At 37.6% G+C, this 25,434-nt stretch overlaps 1 protein-coding gene across 2 annotated transcripts; it reads left to right on the top strand.

Moving 5' to 3' along the window:
- Window positions 1-2,769: 2,769 nt before the first annotated feature.
- Window positions 2,770-24,753, top strand: CNIH4 (cornichon family member 4). 2 transcript variants are annotated; one of them, XM_074222785.1, is made up of 5 exons: window positions 2,770-2,953; window positions 4,949-5,017; window positions 14,003-14,115; window positions 14,167-14,168; window positions 20,750-20,841. In XM_074222785.1, the coding sequence occupies exons 1-5, from the start codon at window positions 2,885-2,887 to the stop codon at window positions 20,839-20,841; spliced, it is 345 nt and encodes a 114-aa protein (XP_074078886.1). In that variant the 5' UTR covers window positions 2,770-2,884. The 2 variants fall into 2 exon arrangements, with proteins under 2 accessions (XP_074078886.1, XP_074078885.1); XM_074222784.1 differs by lacking the exon at window positions 14,167-14,168 and adding an exon at window positions 23,805-24,753 and having other exon boundaries at window positions 2,783-2,953; window positions 20,701-20,841.
- Window positions 24,754-25,434: the final 681 nt, after the last annotated feature.

Here is a 25,434-nt window from a genome sequence, read left to right on the forward strand (position 1 = left end):
TTGGAATTTTTGTGGTAATGTGTATATAAATATATATATATATATATATATTTATATTCATAATCTCAAAGTTGTGGTTGTTTGCTTTGAAGTAACAGCACCTAAGCAACATGGGAAAGAAAATAATGATAATAATAATTTGTGATTTGTTTTGTGACAGTCTCTGGCTAATTGTTATGTAGGAATTCTTAGAATAATCTCCTAGCCAAAGGAGGTGTTTATTTATTGTTACAGCAGGCTAGCCAAGAGGCCTCTAATATACCATCTTTGTCCAGTAATAAAACAGATATGATTTCAGACAAAGGGATGTGGGTCTGCAGATTAGAGGTTAGTGCCACCAGGAAGATAGACCTTCTAGTTGAATTATGAAACATATTTGTAAAGAAATTTTTTTTTGTATGTTAAGGAATACTCCAGATCCTGGGAGAACTTGACTGCTTTTTGAATGTTTAGAAAGTCACTCTATTTAATGTATTCTGATGACAGGGATACTCAGAGTAGATATAGGTGATATATGTGTAGGGAAGGGGACTAATTGATTGTGACCCCCCCCATCCAGATTAGAATTGGCATCTAGTCCTTGTGAAGTGGATTCACTTGGAGAACTAATTAGATGGAATTACTATTTTAGATCATGGGACTTTTCATTGGCTTTTGTTTTGTGTTTAACAACAGGTATGATCAGCAAAGAAAGTGCTGTTGAGTCAATGCTCTCTTGAAGTCTGGAAGCCCAAAGGAAGTTTGGATACTACACAGGTGACAGGTGTATTGGGAGAAAAAGTAGAAGGGGTGACTTTTCAGTGCAACCTGAGGTTGGACCCTTTTGACTTGACTTCTCCAAATGTGACATCTGAATGTCTCACCAGATAAATCTAAGATTTGACTTAAGGTATTTGACTATCCACATGACCTCTGCCTGGAAACTGACACTCAAAATTTTATCTATAAAGGAATTTTCCTTTGCTGTCCCAGATCTTTATGGTAAATCACCAAAGTCAATCTGATATAGAAATTTTAGGTCAAGTGGAAGGTAATAACTAGATAGGCCAGCATGTGGTTTTAACCTCTGCTGTAATGTTTTGAGAAGAATTCAGATTCTTTTATTTTATGCTAGGGAAAGGATATTTAGGTAAGAAGAATAACAAAGGTTATAAGATACACTTCTGAGCAGTAGCAGTTTCAAGTTCTACTTTGAGAAGGGAATGCAAGTCAGTTGAGTATATCAGGAGAAGAATCACTTATAGTTTAGTTAAGAAACAGCTTGGGGTGGGGGCAGCTAGGTGGTATGGTGGATAAAGCACTGGCCTTGGAGTCAGGAGTACCTGGGTTCAAATCCAGTCTCAGACACTTAATAATTACCTAGTTGTGTGGCCTTGGGCAAGCCACCTAACCCCATTTGCCTTGCAAAAACCTAAAAAAGAAAAAAAACAGTTTGGAAAGAAAGAAGAATTTATTTTAGTTAAGGATACTTGAGTTTTTATTTTAATGAAGAGCAAGAGATTAAGGCTATTTATATGTCACTTGCTGGACACATTGTACAAAGATTTTTCAACATATTCACTTGTGAAGTAAACAATTATGGAAGTTGTATTTTGTTCAAGTAAAATATGTATATCAATGTGAAAAGTGAATTATAATAACTTTAGAATTTTGTGGTCTGATGATGAAAATATGAATCTGTCTGATAAGATGTTGTGTTAAGAAGTCCCTTTACCAGAGGAGGAGATCTCAACAAGTCATCTGAATTGGAGACTGGAATGGATCCTGCAGATACAGAAAGATATTGAATGCCTCCAGGGGAAAAGAGAGAAACTAGATGAGTTTATCTTCCTCCCTTGTGTCTATTTAGGAAAAAAAGAGAAGGGATTGAGTGGAATATTCCTTCTTAAGAGTTAACGTTCCTAGCGAAGTCTGCTCAGGGTTAAAAATCATTAAAACAAGCTGTGTGGCCTTGGGCCTTTTGCCTTGCAAAAACTAAAAAAAAAAAATCATTTAAACAAAGACAGACTATTACCCTTAGACTATTCTTAGAAGAGAGAGCCCTTGCATTCCCAGTCAGAAGCCCTCCTGATTCTGCTAGGGAGTGAAACAGTGGACTATTTCCAGACAGACCTTGCATAGATTCTGGTAGGGAGGGACAGAGTGGGATACTTCCAGAGAAGAGACCTTGTAGTCTTAGCCTCTTGTCTGATAACAGCGGCTTGCCCAAAGCCACCCGGCTAGGGGCCGGAGTGGAACACTGCACTACCCAGCCGCCTCAAGGCCATAGAATCTTGCTTGACCGTGACCCCGGGGGCAGCTCCTGGATCTTCGTGAGCCTCGAGGGTGCCCTTTTCTCTAGAAAAGCCCAAATGAACTTTCCTTTTTGCTCAGAGGAGTCTCTGTTCCTTTAAGCGGCTTCTCGTCCCACACACAGCAGCGAGAGTTTATGACGTCACAGGCTTAGCGCCCAGAGCCGACCTTGGAGCACAGTCCAGAGGGGCCACACCGCTAGCCCCGCTCGCTCGGACCCAGGTCCTCTCTTCTCTCCGGACCCTCCGCTCAAGATTCTTCAAAACTAGTCGCTTTCATAAAGTTTTAAGCCGAACTGTCTAGAGGATGGCTTTCTCCAGAAAATGCGCCCTAAGTGTCCGGGCTAGGGGGCCGGGGCGCCCCTCGGCACGCGACGCACATCTCCCCGCGCCCAGGCGCGCACCAAAAGTCCCGCGGTTGGCAGAGGGCGGGGCCACGGGCGCTTCCCAGCGTGCAGCGGGGCCAGGCCGGAAGGGCTGAGGCGCCGCGGACTACCATTCCCGGCATGCAGCGGGCGGGGGAGGCCATCGGTGGGCGGTTCCGCCGACGGTAGCCGGTTTGGCGGAACTGGCGGCGAGGAAGGCGCCCGAGGATGGAGGCGGTGGTGTTCGTCTTCTCGCTCATCGATTGCTGCGCCCTCATCTTCCTTTCCGTCTATTTTGTATCCTTGCCTGTGGGCCTCGTTGGCCGCGCTGCGGCGTGGCGGGCCGGGCGCGGGCGGGCGCTCCGGGATGCGGCGGCCGGGGCCGGGGCCGGGGCCGGGGCCGCGGAGGGTGGGTGTGTCGTGCGGAAGCGCGGGGCAGCCGCGGCCCGATCTCGCGGCTCCCGGGCCCCGCCGGAGCGGCCTGTGTGCCCGGGGGCGGGGGTCCCCGCTCGGCCCCGGGCGCCCCGAGGGGAGGAAGGGCGGGTTTGCCCAGCAGCTTTCGTGCGGGGGGGGGCTGCGTGGGGGTCGGAGGCCGCCGCCCCCTCCCGTGGCCGCGGAGGTGCCGGGGAGCCCCCGCGGCATGCCTGAGGCGCCCCGCTTTGTTCTTGTGCGTGTGGCCGCCCAGGCAGCGCCCACCCCAGCACCCAGGGGCTCGCACACACGTCGTGCTGACGAACACACCCTTTTCTGGATGCTTCGAAAAAGAGGCGGTTTTGAAGAAATCGCCTTTCTATAAATACACCATTAGCCCACGGCCTCCATCCTTTTTTGCATCTACTTTTTGCAGTTTGCGAAACTCTTTATAAGTCTGAACCTGCCAGAAGTGTCTACAAGTCTGGAAATCTTTGAAATTTAATCCTGCCGGGTGACAATGTTATACCGCATCTATGCAAAAGCAGAATGTAGCTATTGAAGCCCCGGACTGAACCAAGTAGGCACTTTAGGACTTAGAAAAATACAAATACTTAACCCCAGAACACCACATTTATTTATTTTTTTATTTATTTTGATTTTTATTTTTTGCAAGGCAATGGGGTTAAGTGATTTGCCCAAGGGCACACAACTAGGTAATTAATAAGTGTCTGAGTCCGGATTTGAACTCCCAGGTGCTCTATCCGCTGCGCCACCTAACTGCCCCTACATTTCTTAACAGTATTGCATACTGCCATATCACATTTTCATTATAATTAAACTAGAATCTGCCTCCTTTAGGTTAGCGCTTAGTACCTTGAAAATATTAAGGTGCCTCCTCAGTAATTGTTGAATAAATAAAGGAATGACTGGTTTAGAAATTAGCATTCCTTCCCACTTTTTTTTTGGTTACTTTATAATTCATGAGTTTTTAATCCTTTTTTTTTGTGTCATGAATCCTTTTGTCTCTGCTGAAACTTGTGGACTCTTTCTTAGAACTGTTGTCTTTTAAAATGCATACAATCATAAAGGAAACCATTTCTATTGAAATATAGTTAGCAAAATTTTTTAAAAGGTCATGGACCAGGGGCAGCTAGGTGGTGCAGTAGATAGAGCACTGGCCCAGGAGTCAGGAGGACCTGAGTAAAAAGAAAAAAAAAGGTCATGGACCCCAGATTAAGAATCCCTGTTATTTATACAGAATTATATTTTTCACTTTGTTAGAGCATAATGCTTTTTGGTTTTACTACAGTTTTAAAATTCTTTAAAATTGATAACTATTTTTGACACAAGACAAGCCCAAAACTCCCAACAATGAGCAAACAATCTAATGGAGTGTTTGTAACTGATAGATATCACTTTTCTGTAGAATGGTGAGCATGAAAACCAAAATGTTCCAGGTTAAGTAGACAAGGATATTGAGGAAATGGAGGCAAGGGATATATATATACTGAATAGTCCCATTTCTTTTTAATTTTTTAAATTAATTGTGCTTTACTATTTTTGTAATTTTATTTTGGATCTTTTAATCTACCTGTTTTTCACATTGCATTACATTTAGGAGACCCAGAAATACTAAGTACTATCCAAGAATGTCAGTGGTTGAGGGAATAGAGTTAAAACAAATGAGAGATTTAAGTTGTCTTAATAATCTTACTTGAATGTTCTTCAGTAAGGAAATAGCAAGATTTTTATCATCAGCCCTTATTCTGTCTCTGAGTGATGTGAGTTGTATACTTAGTCATTTTCTGACGGTTTAAAATGAAATCAGTGTTGTATTATTAGAGAATAAATTTAATAGTTCCTTATCTTGATCTTCAGATAATTACATTATCTGATTTAGAATGTGACTACATCAATGCTAGGTCTTGTTGCTCAAAATTAAACAAGGTAAGACTTTTTAAAAAATCTGTCTTCTAATTTCCTGTACCAATGGTAGAACAGTTGACTTTAGAATACGTGTTAAGTTTGAATTATGGATATAACATTAAAGATAATATCAGTAAGGCACTTGGCCAGAATTAACCAGTTTTCAGAATTTCTTTTTTTTTAGGTTTTTGCAAGGCAAGTGACTTTGCTGAAGGCCACACAGCTAGGTAATTATTAAGTGTCTGAGACTGGATTTGAACCCAGGTACTCCTGACTCCAAGACTGGTGCTTTATCCACTAAGCCATCTAGCCACCCCTAGTTTTCAGAATTTAAAAAAAATATACATTACAAGGACAATAAAGAACTTGGACATATATTTGATATAATGATACTAGGAAAGGGCTGAGTACTCCTTGGGGTAGATGGTATAATAATAATGCTACCAAATGAGAAGGAGAAAAGAAACTAAATACCCAGCTACTCTCCTTCCGCCTTCTCAGTCGAGAAAAAGGATCCTCAAACTGATAATGGTAGGACAAACTTGGTGAAAAGGAAATTGAAACTCAAGGCATGCAACTAGATAGTAAGAAAGCATATTGTGCTACTTTAAATGACTTTTCAAAGAATCATGGAGTCTTGAAGGAACCTCAAAGTTTTCTAGTCCAGACTCTAACTGAAGCATGAATCTTTACTAGTGTCCCTGACATACTGGCTTCCTTGTGAACATGTCTAATGAGAGAAAACAATATTCTCTCATCCCTCAAAGATAACCCCGTCTCATTTTTGGGCAACTCTTAATTGTAAAGAACTTGTTTCTTATTTGAAACCCTGGTTCAGTTCTTGGAAGCCAAGCAGAATAAAAAAAAGTAGATTCCAATTATTTTAACAAGATGAAATTTAATTGGTATTATTCTCAAATGAATATCGCAAATGGATATCTGAGCTCATTGCTTCTAGATTTTCCCAAATGGTGCAGGTTACAACTTATCCATGCCTGCCCATCCTTTGCTACTCTTGTCCAAATCTTTCTATAAATTTGCTGTAAGGCATCCAACCTGTTTGCAGGAGGTCCATGAATTGGAATTATAGTGATGATAATAGTTTACAAACACTTTCTTTAGAACAATCCTGTAGTATAGAGAGTGTAAGCATAATTTCCATTTTATAGGTGAGCTAACTGAAATTCAGAGAATGACTTTGTCCACTGTCACACAGAGAGGCAACTGGTAGGACCCAGATTTTGTCTTCTAACTCCTGATCCATTATAGTTTTTACTACACCAGACTCTAAAATTCAAAGTTCTTAGATTCAAAAAGTTAACTTAATAAATATGGGATGGAAGAGATATGGCTTAACAGCAGTTGATATAAGAAGATTTAGGGATTTTAGTTGACTGTAAACTCAATTAGAGTCAGTAGTTTGGTTTATCTGCTGAAAAACTCTTTAACTTGACTTTAGGCTCTATGATTAGAAATGCATTTCTCAGAATAAGGAAGATATTAGTACAATTCTTCATTCTCCTGGTCAGATCACATGTATATAGTATGTTCGTTTCTAGGTTAGACATGGGATAAGATGGAAATCATCTGTGATGATGAAGGGACTTGGAACCAGGTCAGAAGAGGATTGATTGAAGAAACTACAGGTTGTTTAGGATGGAGAAGAGCAGATTTAATTTCAAATAGATTTCCAGTCTTCACATATTTGAAGGGTTATCATATGGAAGGTGGGTTGGAACTTAGTTTTCCCTTTCATCTCAGAGATTTGATTAGTTTTGCCATTTCACAATAACATTTGATTCAGGGAGCCAGCCTGAACCAGCTGGAACCATTTTAAAATTGTTTGTATAGGTATTTATACCTCAGAAATTGGCAGATAATAGAGATCAGGGCTTAATTTATCATTTGTTGGTTGTCTAGAGTTAAGAAAGTGAGGAGAAGGAAAAAAATGTTAACAATGCATATTACAAATCTGTCATTATATACTCCTCTAGCCTCCTCCTTGTTAAACATTTTTCAGCACACTTAAGCTTTTAGGCCATACTTTGAGTTTGTATAATCCAGATTTGGGAGAAAAAAAATTCAGATTATAGTTAGACCAAAATAGAAGGCTTTTTTTTTTTTGCTTAAAAGATTCCCTTCAGGCTACTGAGGCAGCACTACCTTTAATTTAGCCAGAATTTTATTTTGGTAAAAATATTTGAATTGCAGAAATTGAATACATGTAAGTGATACAATTAGTATTATTTCATCCTGTGGGAAGTCTTACACTTTGCACAAAAAAGGTAAAATATACATATCTTTAAAAACCATTTTCAGTGTCTTTTCCATTTTTTCTATTAAAATTTCTCTGAAAATTTTAAAATTTGATTTTTTAAATAAACCATAGTTACTTATCTAGAAGTAATATTATTACTGAATCGTTAACTTTCAAATCAATTATTTCTTGGTTAGTTGAGTGACCCATTATTTATGATTTGTATATAGGATGTTTTATGAGGTTTCTTTTGAAAAATGAAAAAAAAATTACGTGCATACAAAAAAGTACTGGTCTTTTTGAATGAGAGGATTATTCTTTGCCATCCATGTAAGTCAGAGATCTGTGAACTTGTTTTTTAAAAAATATTTTGATAGCCATTTTAATAAAATTGGTTCCCTTAGTAATCCTATGTGATTAAAAATGTTACTCCAAAAAGAGATCCAAAGGCTTCCTCAGATGGCCAAAGGGTTCTGTCACATAAAACAGATTAAGAACACTTGATTTAAATCATTTTAAAGACACCTAAATATTGTCTGGGCTGGTATTAGCTAATTATAGCATGGATATAGGATTTGATAGCTTGAGATTTTAATGAGAATTTTATGATACAGCTCTGCCTGGAATTCCCCAACTAGAGCAAGCTCCAGTGTCTTGCTGTTTGTCTTATCTCATAAGTGTATATCTGTTTTGGGACTGATGATAGCACTCACTCCCTAGTTTCAGGGCTGAGAGTGATATTATTGGCTTTGGTGGTGAGCTGCCTTCTTGTAGTCACACAGGGATGCCATTTAGAACAGCTGCACCACCTCTATATGTTTTTTCCTGACTGCATTTTCTACCCTTCTTTACCTTGTTTTCACACTGTCAATATAATCTTTTAAGATTGGATTCCGTTCCTATGTTTCTATCAAGAAATCAAAAGAACTTCAGGACTTCAAAATTAGGGATTTGGTTTTTTTTTTTAGGTTTTTGCCAGGCAAATGGGGTTAAGTGGCTTGTCCAAGGCCACACAGCTAGGTAAAGTTTCTGAAACCAGATTTGAACCCAGGTACTCCTGACTTCCGGGCCGGTGCTTTATCCACTGCGCCACCTAGCTGCCCCTGGAAGGGATTTCAAGACATTATTTATTCCAACAATACTTTAGAAAAATCTGGGGAAAAAATAGACAACTGCAATAGCATACTGGGCTGGGAGGAGTGCATAACCTACTGAGTCTTTCCATTCTACTTTTGAACAGTTCTTAATTATTGGGAGGTACTTCCTGCTATCATACTTAAGGCCTTTTATGTCTTCTATCCATTCTTCCTAGTTTTACTCACTGAAGTCAAACTAATCCAGGCTAATCCCTATGCCACACAGATCTATATAGAGAGCTATATTGCACCTCCTTGCTCTCTGAATTTCCTGTTCTCACTCAACATCCTTATATTTTCTTCAGCCAGTGTTCATATTGTGTGGTTCTTTGGTCCTTCACCCTGCTTACCTTCCTTGGACACTCACTGGTTTCTCAGTGTCCTTCCTAAATTCTGGTACACAGAAATGAGTGCAACATTCCAGATGTCTGACAAGGGTATAGTAAATATGGATTGTTGCTTCTTTGTTCTCGAAGCTGTGCCCCCCTTATTCAGCTTCAGATCACATTGATTTTTTTGGGTAGGGATATCACACTTTGATTCACTGAACTTTTTTTGTTTTTTTTTTCCCCAAGGGGGAAAGTGATTTGCCCAAGGTCACACAGATAGGTACTTATTAAGTGTGTAAAGCTGGATTTGAACTCAGGCCCTCCTGGTTCCAGGGCCAGTGTGCTATCCACTGTGCCACCTAGCTGCCCCTCTCACTGGTCTTTGAATACACTCAAACTAGCACTTTTTCAGATGAGCTGGTATAGCCTGGAAGTTAATTTTTTTGAACCCAAATACATGACTTTATGTTTAGCTTTGTTACATATCATTTTTTTAGAGTCAGACACAAGATGAGATCTTTTTTGATCCTGTTCAGTCATCCAGACTGTCTCTTCTAGTTTTGTGTCATCTGCAAATTTGATATGAATGCCATCTATACCTTTCATTGCCAAGAATGTTAAGCAGCATACAAGAATACATTTCTATGAAATCCATTGGAGAGCTCTTTCCAAGTTGATATCAGATCATCCTTTCAACTAGTAATTAGACATATAACCTACATCTCTCCACAGTTTTTCTTTTCTTTTTTTTGATTTCTTTTTTTTAATTTATTATTTTTATTCTCATTTTGTACAAATGTTTTTTTACATTAATAAAATATTCTTGTTTACAAGTAAACAAAATACCCCTCCTCCCCCATGAATATAGATAGACTTGTTTGGGCGAAAAAAGTAAAGGGGAGAGAGAAAAAAATTAAAATAAAAAAATAATAATAATAGTAATAATTGTAGGTATGGCCGGGTGGCGCAATGGATGAAGCACCAGTCCTGGAGCCACGAGCACCCGAGTCCATATCCAGCCTCATAAACCCAACAATCACCCAGCTGTGTGACATGCAAGCCACCCTATCCCCACTGCCCTGCAAAACTCAAAAAAAAAACCAGAGACCCAAAATAAAATAAAATAGTAATAATAGTAGGGGTGGCTGGGTGTTAGACAGAGCATTGGCCCTTGAGCCAGGAGCACCTGGGTCCAAATCTGGCCCCAGACACCCAAAGATCACCCCGCTATGTGGCCCCAGGCAGGCCATCCAGCCCCACTTGCCCTGCGCCCTCCCCCAAATAATAATAATAAAAAATGTGCTTGAGTCTTTGTTCCAACACCAACAACTCTGTCATGGGTGGATCTCATTCTTTATGATAAGACCATCACAAAAATTATTTCCATATTTTTCCACTGTTGCCATTGCTGATTGCAACTCCCTCCTTTCTTATTTCTCCACTACCATGTACTATATTTTCTCTCTCCTTTCACTATGACTCTGCTGTAGGGTCGCTGAGTGGCACAGCAGACAGATCCCTGGTCCTGGGGCCAAGAAGCCCTGAGCCCCCCTACCACCCCTTAGGCCCAGAATCCATCCGGCCCTGTGGTCCTGGGCAGGCCTTCCATTCCCAGCCCCTTGCAAGAAGTAAGAAAGAAAATGTGTTAAATATCTGGCCACTTTCCCCCCATGGTCCATCCTCTCCTCCTTTATTCACATCCCCACCCCTTCCCCCTGCTCCCCCCTCCTTCTTACTCCAGATGTCTATTTGCTGTTTCCTCTCCTAGCCATCTCTGATGAGAGCAAATTTTCCCTCATTCCCCCTTGCCTTCCCCCCCTTCCATATCATTGCAATAGCTCATTGTAATAAAAAAAAAATCTTATGTGAAATATCCTGGACTATTCCCCCTCTCCTTTTTCTTTCTCCCATTCCATTTCCCTTTTTTTCTACTGACTCCATTTTTACACCATATATTATCTTCAAATTCAGCTTTCTCCTGTGCTTCAACTATAAAAGCTCTCTACCTGCTCTATTAACTGAGAAGGTTCATATGAGTAGTATCAGTGTCATTTTTCTATGCAGGAATACATGCAGGTCATCATCATTAAGTCCCTCATATTTCCCCCCTTCTCCTCCAGTCCTTTTACTTCACCTGAGTCCTGTATTTGAAGATCAAACCTTCTGTTCAGCTCTGGCCATTCCAACAGGAACATTTGAAATTCCCCTGGTTCATTGAAAGTCCATCTTTTACCTGGAAGAGGACACTCAGCCTTGCTGGGTAGTTCATTCTTGGCTGCATTCTAAGCTCTTTTGCCTTCCTGTATATTGTATTCCAAGCCCTACGAGCTTCCAATGTAGCTGCTGCTAAGTCCTGTGTGATCCTGACTGCAGCTCCACGATATTTGAATTGTGTCCTTCTGGCTGCTTGTAATATTTTCTCTTTGACTTGGGAGTTCTGGAACTTGGCTATAATATTCCTAGGGGTTGGTTTTTTGGGATCTCTTTCTGGGGGGGGGATTGGTGGATTCTCTCCATTTCTATTTTGCCCTCTGCTTCTAGAATATCAGGGCAATTTTCCTGTTGTAATTCTTTGAAAATGATGTCAAGGCTCTTCCTGATCATGACTTTCAGGTATTCCAATAATTTTTAAATTATAAGTCTGTTTTCCATATCAGTTGTTTTTTCAATGAGATATTTCACATTTTCTTCTAATTTTTCATTTTTTCGGTTTTGAAGTATTGATTCCTGATTTCTGGTAAATTCATCAATCTCCCTGAATTCTATTCTTTGTCTGAAGGATTTGTTCTCCTCAGAGAGTTTTCTTATCTCTTTTTCCATCTGGCCAATTTTACTTTTTAAAGCATTCTTCTCCTCAGTAACTTTTTGAACTGTTTTATCCATTTGACCTAAGCTGGTTTTTAGCATGCTATTTTCTTCAGCATTTTTTTGGATTTCCTTGACTAGGCTGCTGACTTCATTTTCATGTTTTTCCTGCATCTCTCTCCTTTCTTTTCCCAGTTTTTCTTCCAACTCCCTCATTTGATTTTCAAAGTCTTTTTTGAGCTCTGTCATAGCCTGAGCCCAATTTCTGTTTTTCTTGGAGTCTTTAGATGCAGGAGCTTGTGCTTCCTCATCTTCAGACTGAGTATTTTGGTCCTTCTTGGGCTCATTTGCAAAATATTTCTCAATAGTCTTCTTTTTGTTTCTCTGCTTGTTCATTTTCCCAGCCTGGGCCTGGTTTGGGGTGTTTCTTGAGCTTTTGGGACATTCCCACAAAGTTCTCAGTGTGTGAGGCTCTGTCCTCCCTCCTGGTCTGTGAATGACCATAAGCACCTCCCCCTGCCATGGGGCTGAGGTGTGGGGACCCTGCTGTTCTGTGGCGGGGCCTAGACTGCGATCAGGATCTGAATGTGGTCAGAGCCCCAGAGTCCTGTTCCAGAGGCAGAGGACAGAGCTCTGCAGTCTCTCTTCACTCCCCTCCCTCAGCTCTATGGGCTCATGCCCTGGTGGCTCCTGCTTACAGGCTCCACCTGCTTCTGTTTCCTGGATCAGGGCTGGGGAAAGACCGTGCTGCTGGCTGTGTGCCCTGAGGGCTGGGCTCCACGTGCTCACTCTGGCAGAGGTCCCCCGCTCTTCCCCCACTTTGTGCCTGGTGCTCCTCGGGGTGCAGCTCAGGAGACTCCCCTGCTGCAGTGAGCTGGGGCTCCCAGCGCCCTGGGGAGGCTGAAGTTCTTTAGCTCTGGCAGGCCACCCCTCCCACCCCGGGGAGCAGAGCCTTTCTGCTCTTTTCCAGGTTACCTTGAGTAGGAGAACTGCCTCACTGGGACCCTTTGTGGGTTCTGTCCTTAGCTGATGAATTTTATCAGAGAGCTCCTAAGACTCGATCCCTTCTTGTCGCCATCTTGGCTCCGCCCCCTCAGTTTTTCTAAGAATAGTATGAAATATGTATTCAAATACTTTTCTGAACACTGGATTAACAACATTCTAATCTACCAGATTAATGACATTGTTTAAAGAAAGAAATTAAGACTGGTATAAATAAATATTGCTGACTGTTGAACTAAATTATACATTTGTTAGTAGTTTGAAAGTTTGACCACATTTTTAGAAAATGTGAAAGATATAAATATGTTATGGTTTGTCCCTAGAAAGTAAATTACCCAGTAGGAGACTCTGACTAATTGGGAGTTGTTTTGATACTTCCTTTTGTTTAGCTTTTTATACTGCATCATTAATAAAATATGTTAATGCAAAACATTTTATTAGATTCTTCTGTTCCCACATCCTCTGCTCTACCCCATTGAGAGGAAAACCACAATAGTTGCAGTGTATGTAAAATGGAGTTATAAATGAAGAAACTAAAATTGGGTTGCTATATTAATATAATAATGTGATCTTAAATTTAAGTCCAGGTTTTGCCACCATTTCTCTACCCCCAAGTATTTACTTTAAGCTTTATTCAGTATTTAGGTTTGTATCTTTCCTTGAGTTGAATGGTGGTTTCCAGGAGAATGTTGTATTTGTAAAGTACATTGAGATTCTTGGTTGAAAGGTCTTATTAGTTGTTATCAGTTTATTAGCTATTCCAAGTGGCATAGCAGGTCCTGGAATCAGAATTGCCTTAGTTCAAGTCTCCCCTCTGACATATCTATAGTGTGTGAACTTAGTTTTCATTGTTATAAACCAGAGGCAGCAAATGTGGGACTAGAGTCTGAAAATGTAATTGAGCCATATTTAACAAAGTAAATAAATAAAAATACAATAAATGTCACATTTTAAAACTAAATCACTTTGCAGCTGCAGGATCTTAATCTATGTTTAGTGGTCCCTAATTCTATTTGAGTTTGATAGTATTACTTAGGGCAACTCTTTAAAAACCAGAAGTTGTAAAAAAAGGTACTGGCTGGCCTGTGTTGATAGAAATTCCTTACTAAGAGTTTTCTATGCCACTAAAATTAGAGGTCCCTCTCCACCTGTAGTGCCCTAACTTGTGTTCTTATTGACTTTTTTTTAAGTGTAGAGATTGAAATAGAAAGTAAAACAGATTCCTCTTATCCCTTTCAATCAAGGCTTTCCAACTCTGATAAATTTAAACATGAAATTTAAGTATGTTTTTTAAAATAACTGAATTAGTCACATAGGTAGTAAATTGGTTGCATAGGCAGTGAAGCCACTTGAATATCTTAGGCATCTGCCCTTGAGTAAAATCCTGAGGCACCAGTGTGGAGGAGGTTCTTTATACTCAAAGATTTGGCTACAAGCAATTTGCCCCGAAGGTAAAATGTGCTTCCTTTCTTTTCAGTGGGTGGTCCCAGAATTGATTGGCCACACTATTGTTACCGTATTAATGCTTATTTCATTGCACTGGTTCATCTTTCTCCTCAACTTGCCTGTTGCTACCTGGAATGTATATCGGTGAGTACAGCATATATAATTACTTCATTAGGCAATTTTTTTAGCCTAGAGAAGTGAGGATGTATGAAGCCACATTTGAAAGTAAATTAAAACATTTAATTGTACTTTAAAAAAAAAACTTCTTAATGAGGAATTATTGATTGATACAGTAAATGAAAGAAGGATCTTTATTACTTGTGTGACATGCACGAATTGTTTACTTTGGAGCAATTTTCAAGACTCTTATGGTACAAAAGCATAAATTTGTTTTGTAAATATTTTATCAAGTCTACAATATTTAGCTACCATAAACTTGAAAAATGTTCTTTCATTCAGTACTGAATTCTTTCAAGGAAAAAATTTTGAGGATTGTCAAAAGACTGAACATGTTAGACTTTTTGTTGCATTTTATATCTGTAGGTATGGATTTGTCCAGACCACAGATAACCCACAAGTCATTGCAGATTATATATTATAACATGCAAATTAGATAACTATAACAATTTCTAAAGCCTTTACTTAACCATATAGTTCTGTTCAAATATACCAGATTGCAAATACACTCACAGTTCTATAAATATACAGAATACTTTCTCACTTGAAAAGAACTATGAAATAGCAACAAATGGTGCTTAAAACCACAACCACATTTTTGATGGTAGTTGTTTAATCCTTTTGGAAACTTGACTTTCCTTTTGCATTTATATCTTGCTTAAGCAAAACAAAAAATATTATTACTCCTTTAGTTCAGACCTTCTTCACTCAAAAGTTAATATATTTTGTTTTGATTTCTTCTTCAGATCCCCCCCAAGTATTCCTTGTAACTCAGAGAGCTATTCCTTGTTTTTTTTTGTTGTTGTTGTTTATTTTTGTTTTTTAGGTTTTTGCAAGGCAAACGGGATTAAGTGGCTTGCCCAAGGCCACACAGCTAGGTAATTATTAAGTTTTTGAGACCCTATTTGAACCCAGGTATTCCTGACTCCAAGGCCAGTGCTTTATCGACTACGCCACCTAGCCACCCCCCTTGGTTTTTTTTCCTTTTGTGAGACAAATGGGGTTAAGTGGCTTGCCCAAGGCCACACCGCTAGGCAATTATTAAGTGTCTGAGGCAGCATTTGAACTCAGGTACTCCTGACTCCAGGGCCAGTGCTCTATCCACTGCTCCACCTAGCTGCCCTGAGCTATTCCTTGTAACAAAGAAAAGGGAAAAAAATGTTTCTGCAAAAACTAATATGATTTAGGAAATATATGCAGTATTTATGCTTAGTCACTCATCTCCATGGTGAAGGGAGGTAAAGTTTTTCATCTCTCTTTTGGGGCCTAGCATAGTTGTATATAATAGATCATAATGTTTGACTTATTTTTTTATTCGTTTACATTATTGTAGTTATTGTGTATATTTTTTTTTGGTGCTGCTTACTTCATTTTGCATCAGTTCATATTCTCTGTATTCTTATTTGTCCTTTTTCTTAAATCATAGTAACATTTTGTTAGACGTTCGTACCACAATTTGTTAGCTTTTTCCCCAATCAGTGTGCACCTATTTTCTGGGTGTTGTTTTTTTTTTTTCTTTTTTTTTTTGCTCTCACAAAAAGGGATATGACCAATATTTTGGTGTAAATGAGACTTTTCGTTCTATTTTTGTTTTCCATGGGATAGGGATCTAGCAGTGGGATCATGACTTAAAAGGGTCTGGACATTTGAATCACTTTTCCACATAATTCCACTTGCTTTCCAGAATCATTGGATTAATTCATAGTTCCACCAAATGAGTACTGATGTACTTGTCTTCCCACAATCTTTCCAACATTGTATTACTCCTATCATTTGTTATCTTTGTGAATTTGCTGGTGAGATAAAATCTCAAGTGATATTTTGATTCGTAATTTTTAAAATTATGAGTGACTAAGAGTTATTTAATGATTGTTCTTATTTTGAGAATTGTTCAAAACATTTTACTATTCATGGCTTTCTCTCTATATATATATACATATATATATTTATCCATTTTCATTTTGGATATCAGACTCTGATCAGGAATATTTTTTTATAGAGTTCTCATTCTTGTTGCATTGATTTTGTTCAAGAACTTTTTGCTATCCTGTAGCCTAATTTATTTTTAATTCTTTAATTGTCTTTATCCCTTGATTGGTTAAGAATTCTTAGTTTTATTGATAATGCCATGTCTTTTTCTGCTTTTTTTGTGTGTGTGATGTGACATCTTATATTTTTAAAAACCATTTGGGAATTTGTTGTGGTACTTGGTATAAATGCTAGTCTTTATTTTTGAGAGTCTTTTGTTTTTTTTGTTTTTTCCAAACAATTTTTCCACTTGTGGCCAAATAAATAGGGAATTAATTGGTTTATAGAATACTGGGTAATTGAATTTAGTTATTTCTGATTTTTAATGAATATCAAAATTTTTTGATGATTATTTTACTGCTTATTTTAGATTTTGCCCCTTCATTTCTACTTTTTATCATTATTCTTTGGAAATTTTAGGCTTTCTGTTTCTGCAAATGAATTTTGTTATAATTTTGTCAAGCTTTGTAAAGTATTTTCTTGATAGTTTGATTGGCATAGAACTAAATCTGTAAATCAGAAAGTTATTTTTTGTCTTTGTCATTTTTTAAAAAGAAGAAAAATGTACTTGAGCAGTGTCAACATGTTTATGTCTCATAGATCTACCACTGACCTTGAACTCATTCTTGATAAATCAAGACCCCACTACATCTAAAGTGCTGTCTCTTTCTGACCATAATATACCATACATGAGCAATACTGGGGACTGAAATCTCTTAGACTCTAGGTCTTGGATATACTCTTAACTCACCACAAACCACAGCATCAGGAACTTAATGCATGCAAGTGCTTACTTATCTTATTGGAAACTGAAATGCTCAGAAGAAATTAAGAGCTCTGAAGTAGTTACCTTTGTACCTGTAGTTAGATTATAACAGAGGAAGGCACTCCCTTTGGTTGATTTTTGGATGTCAAGTCCAAAGATCTCCCTTCCTTGTAATTACATGAGGACAAACTTTAAGTAGGTATATTTGAAGGAAGGATAGGTTCCATAAGCATACTTCAGAAGAATAATTATCTGTGGATGGCAAGTTCATTAGACATTTAAAAATAATTTCCTCCTCAGTTGCTCAATAGGATATTTATTAAACATCTACTGTGGACAAAGCTTTATGTCAAACACTGTGGGGGAGACATGAAAAATAAAATGTGATCCCTGGGTAGAAGGACCTTGTTTCTGGAAATAAGATATAGATATAATTATTAAATAATTAAATTAATGATACAAACATGAAATAGATGTCCTAAGAGAGTACACAGTTCATTGTCAAGTAAATGGTACTGTCAGTAAATTGAATGAGAGAGGGGGATGAGATCATCATGTCACCTGAGCAGGGCCTTGAAGAATAAATAGGTTTTAGGCATTTTACCAAACACAGACAGGAAACTTGTATAGATCATATTTTTATATAGAAGAATAATGGAAGAGAAAATTGATCAGTAGTAAATAGCTAATATTTACATAGCACTTTAAGATTTCCAAAGCACTTTACAGATATCACATTTTATCTCAACAACTCTGAGAAGTGGGTGCCATTATTATTGCCATTTTTCAGATGGGGGAAACTCAAGCAGACAGTGGTTAAGTGACTTGCCCATCGTCTCACCTAGTAACTGACTGAGGCAGAATTTGACCTTGAGTCTGGAGGTGTATCAGATAGACCCCAAGTTCAAATTCAGTCTCAATCTATTGCACCTTCTAACTATGGTTTTTGCAGTTTCAGGTGAAGTAGTTTGACTTCAATCCTTTAGACTGGCGGTGTCAAAGCCAGGGAGTCTCTAAACCATACATATGAATCCCTCAGGACCATATATTGACTGAGAAAATCTTCTCTTAATATTATCTATGTTTTATTGTATTTTTATTTATTTTGCTAAGTATTTCCCAGTTATATTTTAATGAGATTTGGAGTGTTGGGGGCTGCCTGCTTTAGGCAATGGAAGCCCTAGTCCAAGTGCCCTAAGGAGTTCCCTCCCATGATTAAAGAAACATCTAAAATGAACTTCAGACCAGAAGGTGACTTCTTTGGAGGGAGGAGTGGTTAATAGAGTCTTAGGGCTGCAGCTGGAAGGGAACTCAGTCTCCTTATTTTACAGATGAGGAAACGGGCTAAGGGAGTTGGTGAGCTTCAAAGGCTAGATTCAAACACAGATCTATCCTCTGACTCTTTCCCAGCCTTCCTAAGTCACAGTTTTTTAATTTTAATCTGAGTTTCTTGCCTCTGAGACTATCCCCAATTTATCTCATCTGATCCTTATTGGGTGACAGCTGTTTGAATGTTGTCTCCTCATTGCTTTTAAAGGTTTGGGGTTTTTTTGCCTTTCTTTATATTCCTAGTGCTTAGCAGTCTTCCATAAATGCTAGTTGACTGACAGATTATTCATCCATTACATCTAATTAGTTATCAGGTCTTGTTTTTACCACAATATGTCTCCCAAGATTAACTCCTGCTCACTTGGCTTCCAAATGATGTGATAGACATCATCTTTTCTCACTTTATACCTTATATCCAGGTTGGGAAAGGTTTGTGTATTAATATAAGAACTTGGGAATGATAGAAGTCCTTCATGGCCCTTAGCTCATTGACTTCTATGCTGTTTTATCAGCTGCCTATTGACAATGACGAGGAATTGGCTCAAGCTTCTAAAGAAGCATTGATTGCTTCCTAAAATTTTTAATAGGGGCAGCTTAGGTGGTGCAGTAGATAGAATACTGGCCCTGGAGTCAGGAGGACCTGAGGTCAAATCCAACCTCAGACACTTAATAATTACCTAGCTGTGTGACCTTGGGCAAGTCACTTAACCCCATTCCCTTAAATAAATAAATAAAAGTAATCTTTAAAATTTTTAATAAAAGCATTTCCTTTAATTATACTAGTTTAGGATTTGGAATATTATACTAACCTTCTAGGTGGCCTCCTTGCCTCCAATTGCTCCTGTTTCATCCTACATATGACTGTCAAGATATAACTACACCATGGGTTCGCCCATGTGAAGAGGCTTGGAGGGGCTCTTTTTGTGTAGAATAAAATAGATTCTTCTGATAGGCTTTTCATTGTTAGCTTGAGCCAATCTTTCCAGGCTTCTGGGAGGTTTCAGCTTGTGACTCCATCATTTCTTTGCTAGCAACTTGGCCCTCTTGTATTCTCTATATGTGATACCACATCATGTGTCACCTTGCCTTTACATGGGCTGTCCCTCATGTCTGATGTATATTTCTTCACCTTTGTTTCTGAGAATTCCTTACTTCTTCCAAAGTTCAACCCAAGTACCTCAATCTAAAGGAAAGTTATCCTGATATCTTCAATATCTGCCCTTGCCTCAGATATTACTCTGTACAGTTTGTATTTAATTTTCTGTTTACATATTTTTCCTTCCAATCGATTGTAGCTCTTTGAGGGCAGGCACTATTTTGTTTAATTCTTCCTATACACATATGCTATATTCATCTTTTTTTAAAAATCACTTCTATCATATTACCTCCTATAAAATTTTCGATTTAATGCAATAATTTATTAAGTTCTGTAACTGCAAGATGTTGAGGCTACTTTTTCCAGTAGAGTACATGAAGGAGGGATAATGAGAAAACATCATTTAGAGGTAGACATAGTGATTATCAAAGAAAACCTTGGGGAATGTTCATATTTTGAGGTGATTAGACACATGGTCATGGAAGAAGACAGTTCTATTGTTATTAGAAATGTTATAATAGTATGTAGAATGTATATGTCTGTGTGTGTGTGTATATGTATATATATATATATATATATATATATAGAGAGAGAGAGAGAGAGAGAGAGAGAGAGAGAGAGATGGGTGTGTATCCAAACACATGAATATATGTATTTATAATAATAATAGCCAATGTTTATATTATGCTTTAAGGCTTGCAAGATTCTGTGCATATATTACTGATCCTCATAATTCTATGAAGTAGGTGTCATTTTATGAATATGGAAATTGAGATTGAGAGAGATGGTCACTTGCCCAATATAAGGTTTGAAGAGGGATTTGAATTGAAGTATTCCCTTCTCTGAGTGCTTTATTCATCTGTCTGAGACTGAATTTAAACAGTCACTTTATATTTTGATCATATTAAAAGACTGAAATTTGAGGCAGCAGTATCATTTATAATATGACTCGGTTTGAGGAAGCATGAATATCTAAATATTTCTCATGAAATTGTTTCTAAAACTTATTTTAAATGATTTTTAGTCAGTGGCTGCTTTAGTTCTTTACTTTTTCTTACTTTAAGTACTCATATTTCTTTATATTCTTCATTTTTTAAGGAATTTTAGTTTAAGGACAATTAAATTTAAGGAATATTAAAATATATTTTGTTAAGACAAACCATAATCATTGGATAGAAAGTTTTTTCCCTGCTCCCCCCTCCACCCCATATCATAAATAGTTTTGGTAGTAATATTTTTGTTCAGATGGATTGACTTTCCTATTGGTAATCTCTTTACAGTATAGTCCTAGTAATAGTATCATTTGATCATTTTTTATTCTTTAATCTTCCAGATTCATTATGGTGCCAAGTGGGAACATGGGAGTGTTTGATCCTACTGAGATACACAACCGAGGGCAGTTGAAGACACACATGAAGGAAGCCATGATCAAGCTTGGTTTTCATTTGCTTTGTTTCTTCATGTACCTTTATAGGTAAGTGAAATATCATTAAGGTTTTCCTATATGCCAAGGAATTTTACTTCATTTATGTTTGACATATCAGAGCACAAAAGGGTGACTTGCAGAGATTACTTGTATTTTAGCTGTGTGGAGTTACTATTGTCATTGTATCCATATCCTTTTTAACTTAGCTTCTTGGGAGCCAATGAAGTGGCAACATGCTTAAAGTACTATCCACTGATTAAGAATTAAACCCATTTTTTTATGTATCTTTATCTGTGAGTTTTCACTACATGATAAACTCAACTGAATTCTGTGTCCTGTGCAAAATTCATAGTGCAACTGGCACTAGGGCAGCAAAAACAAGTGAACTAGTTTGGCATCCCCAAATTGACTCCTGCTAACCCAGCTTCCAAATGATCCTTATTTATGTTATATCAAGATTGAGAGCAGTTGGGAGTGAGGGTGGGGCTTATGGGAATCACTAGAAATTGAATAGAAGGGGCAGCTAGGTGGCGCAGTGGATAGAACATTGGCCCTGGAGTCAGGAGTACCTGAGTTCAAATCCGGCCTCAGACACTTAATAATTACCTAGCTCTGTGGCCTTGGGCAAGCCACTTAACCCCATTTGCCTTGCCAGATCTTAAAAAAACAACCCAACCCCCCCCCCCCCGAAATTGAATAGAAGCAGATACCAAAACCCTGTTTCAAATTTCAAACATTAAATCCTTTTCTTTATCTTCGTTACTTTTATGTACTTTTCACCTTCATTCTCCAGGGCAAAGGAAAGACAGAATCTAAAATCTTATGTGTTTGGATAAGCTACTTTATCTGACTTGTGAAAAACATTGTGATCCAGCAAATAAGGATAGGTTATTGTTTCAAAACTTAGGAGGCTTTTCTTTTTTTCCTCTGGGTACATTTCACAAATTTTAGTTAAACAAAGAAAATATATTATTAACAGCATGACTTGAATATTAAGTTGATTACTGGACTTGAAGTCAAGAAGTTCTAGATTTGAATTCTGTTTGGCCCTTACTACCTGAATGGGCAAGTCATTCATCCTTCTATGCCTCAGGTACCATTCTGGAATTTAAATTGAAACGGGATTCCATTGTTAATGAAATTGCAGGTCCTTATTAAGACTGACATATATGTCAAGATTTCAAACTTTTATCAGCTGCAGATTCTCAATGGTTGTTACTATGAATCAATGATAGATTTTATAAATGACCTTTGACCACTGAGGAGGACTTCAAGAATCACTATCAATATTTAAATAACATTTTAAAGTCTGCCATAAACGTTACATGTATCTTAGTTGAATTTCACAGTATGTGAGGCAAATACTACAGTAGGTGTTTTTCCTATTTTACAGATGAGGAAGAAACTAAGACTTAGAGAGGTTTAAGTTATTTGTCTGGATTCAAAGAGCAGTAAGTAGTAGAAGAGATTAGAATTTAGGTCTGACTCCAAGTAGAGTACTTTGTACACTTAGAGATTAGCAAAAAAATTATGCATACAATTGTATTTTGTTTGAAATTAGTTCATAGAAAAGGAGGGAAAATTTTTCTACAATTTTTTTTATTGAATTGTCGTCCTATGTCTGTTCCATTGGTGCATGAAACAGCCCCATCTACAATACTCATTTTCTAAAAGCCTGTTACTGTACAACACTTTAACATGAAATATATTAGGGTCTGGAGTTGCTATGGCAACCTCAGACAGGGCTAGGAGCTTTTTAGGGTGAATTAATCAAATGTTTGACCAAATATAGCAGGCTAATTTTTAAGCTGATAATTTTGTATGGCCCACAAATGATTTTATAAATATCCAAATGACCCTTGGTAGAAAAATTGTTCCCCACCCCTGATAGATTATATTGAAATGAATTCATTTAGATTGTTTTCCATCATCCACTGTATTTGCCTTTTTATATCTTTATTAAGAAAATATCATATACATATATATATGTATTTGTATGTGTGTGTGTGTGTGTGTGTATATATCCATCAGAAGTACCAAAAATGAAAACTAAAGGATAAATAAATTCTCTATTGAAGACCTGCTTCATTTAAATTCATTTTAGCAAACATGGAAATTAAACTTGTTCCTATTGACTTTGGTAATTCTGCCTGTTTCTCTACTGTTAAACATTTACTTTTTGCATCTTAGACTACATGCACTTTTCCTGCCAACATCCTGGGTCTCTTACATCAATCCATTGAATTTTATATAAAGCAGGCACTTCAGTGGTGGTTGAATTAGTCTATTAAATGAACGTACATATGTTCAGATTCAGTCTGCAGACTGGATTTAGGCCTTCCGTTTTTGTTAAAATCTTTCACTTCTCTGAAAATCTGGCTCGGGAACTCTCTTCAAGCCTTCTCTAATGTACCGCAGTTGAAATCTCTCTTTTCTGCCTTATATTTTCTATTCAATTTGTGTAGTACTTTTATCTACAGTTCAGACTCTCCTTTGAACTGATAACATTCTACTAAGTGCCTGATATTAATATATTTATCCTTTAGATTGTAAATCTTGAGAACAGTATTTTTGTCATCTTTAATCTTAGCATCTCCCTTGCCTAACTCTATATATTTACTGATTTATTTTTTTATTTTATTTTTTGCAAGGCAATGGGGTTAAGTGGCTTGTTTAAGGACAGATTTGAACTCAGGTACTCCTGACTCCAGGGCTGGTGCTCTATCCCCTGCGCCACCTAGCTGTCTCCTACTGAATTTATTTTAATTATCATAAGAATGTTTTTCCCTTGTTAAATAAGATGTATATACATAAATTGATGGGAAGCAAATACTATATATGGATTTCAGTTCTGCTCCTTTTAGGTTCAGATTTTTCTAATCAAAACAGTATTAGCTGCTGAGCTGTACAGATTCAAAGTAGGAATATGTCATTATGTAGTTGAGATTGGTTGAACTATTCTTGTATGTCTTCCTTAAACACATGTTAACATCGATCTCTTTTCTTTCTAGTATGATTCTGGCTTTGATAAATGACTGAACCTGGAAGGAGATGCTGAAGTTGGGAGTCCTACACTACAGTGAACAGTTGAGGAGCCAGAAATGAGTTTAGTCCATACCTATAACCGTGTCCATTAAGCAGTATATTTTTTTTCCTCTTTGGACAAAAAAAAACAAACAAACCCAAAAAAACTATTTTTGCTGTATTTTTACCACATAAAGTATTTAAAAAACATGAATGGAGTTTTTGTAGATTTGTGGTTCTCAGCCTCAGTCCTAGTCTACATAATCAAGGCACCCAATTTGATCTTCTGTGTTGAAAATCATCATTTATTGAAAGAATGGTACTATCATTGAAGAATTGCAAGCCAAAGAAATAAAGAATAAATATAACAAAAGTTTCTTGGGTTAGCAAAAATATACCTAAGTTTACAGATAAGGTGGAGCTCACCATGTCAGTTATCAGTTTAGTTAAAAGAAAATTAGCTGTCTTCTTTCTCTATACTTCTACATTTCCATGTATTTAATATGCTTTAAAATTTGTAAGACTTTGAATGAAGGTTTTTTCACATAAAATTATTTTTAAAATGACATTTCAACAGAATTCTTAACTTTTTAAGTCATTTACCCAGTGACAATGTTCATCTGTTTAAATGTAGGACAAATGCAAAGAGAGCAAAAATTGTAGCCAGGACAATTAATTTAGCTGTTCCAACCACACCTCAATTCCTTAAACATAGTCTTAATGGCTTCCACCAATTCTTAATTTGTTTGTCATGGTTCAAAATCATTGATCCAAGCATTCATTCTTTCTGATATTTCCATGGTTTTAGAGTGGGAATATTTGGTAGGAGATGCTGACTGAATTGTAAGCTGGGGATGATTGTGGTTGGAATCACAATTTGAAATCAAGTCTATTATTGTCTAAAGCCAAATAAACAATAACTGTTCTGGCTGGTTACATTTACCTCGGCTCTAATACTTTCACAATTACACCATAACAGTAATCTTTCATTTCTCTCTGTAAATCTGTCACAGCTGATGAGGGAAATTCACCATATCAGCATTATTTGCCAAATCTAGGTTACAATGTGAATCTTTGCAACCGAGTACATAAATACAATGTGGTTATGACTTGCCCAGAAATATTAATCACTATCTGTCTTCAGGCCTGAGCAGCCAAATGTGCTTAAGATGTGAGAATAATCGATAAAGTGGGCTACTCTCATGCCCATGTCAGATCCAGCCTTAGTGGTACTGGCAACTGAGCTCAAAACTCTTCTCCCGGAGAGTTCCTACAATTAGGGAAATGGGGTTCTGGTAAGATAAAAGGAATTGGGAAGGGGGTATGAATACTTCAATCAGCAGGCCAGAAAAAGTTCTTGTAGCTACATCTTGGTGCTTGGAACATATTATCCCTTTTAGTAATCTTATAGTCTCCCTTCTGGGTAAAAAGCTACAAAACTTAATTTGTTTTCAAAGTGAGCAGCCCAGCTGTCAAGTTTGGAAAGTTGAATTGTAGGTCCAGATGTTTCTTTGCAAAATGACCAACTCAACATCTCTTCAATAAGTATTTAACATAGGAATATCCATTGCACAGAGTAGTGACTTGTTTTGAATATCAGCTAAAAAGATTTTTTAT

This window comes from Macrotis lagotis, chromosome 2 (genome assembly GCF_037893015.1).
Source record: "Macrotis lagotis isolate mMagLag1 chromosome 2, bilby.v1.9.chrom.fasta, whole genome shotgun sequence".
In the NCBI taxonomy this organism is placed as follows: domain Eukaryota; kingdom Metazoa; phylum Chordata; class Mammalia; order Peramelemorphia; family Peramelidae; genus Macrotis; species Macrotis lagotis.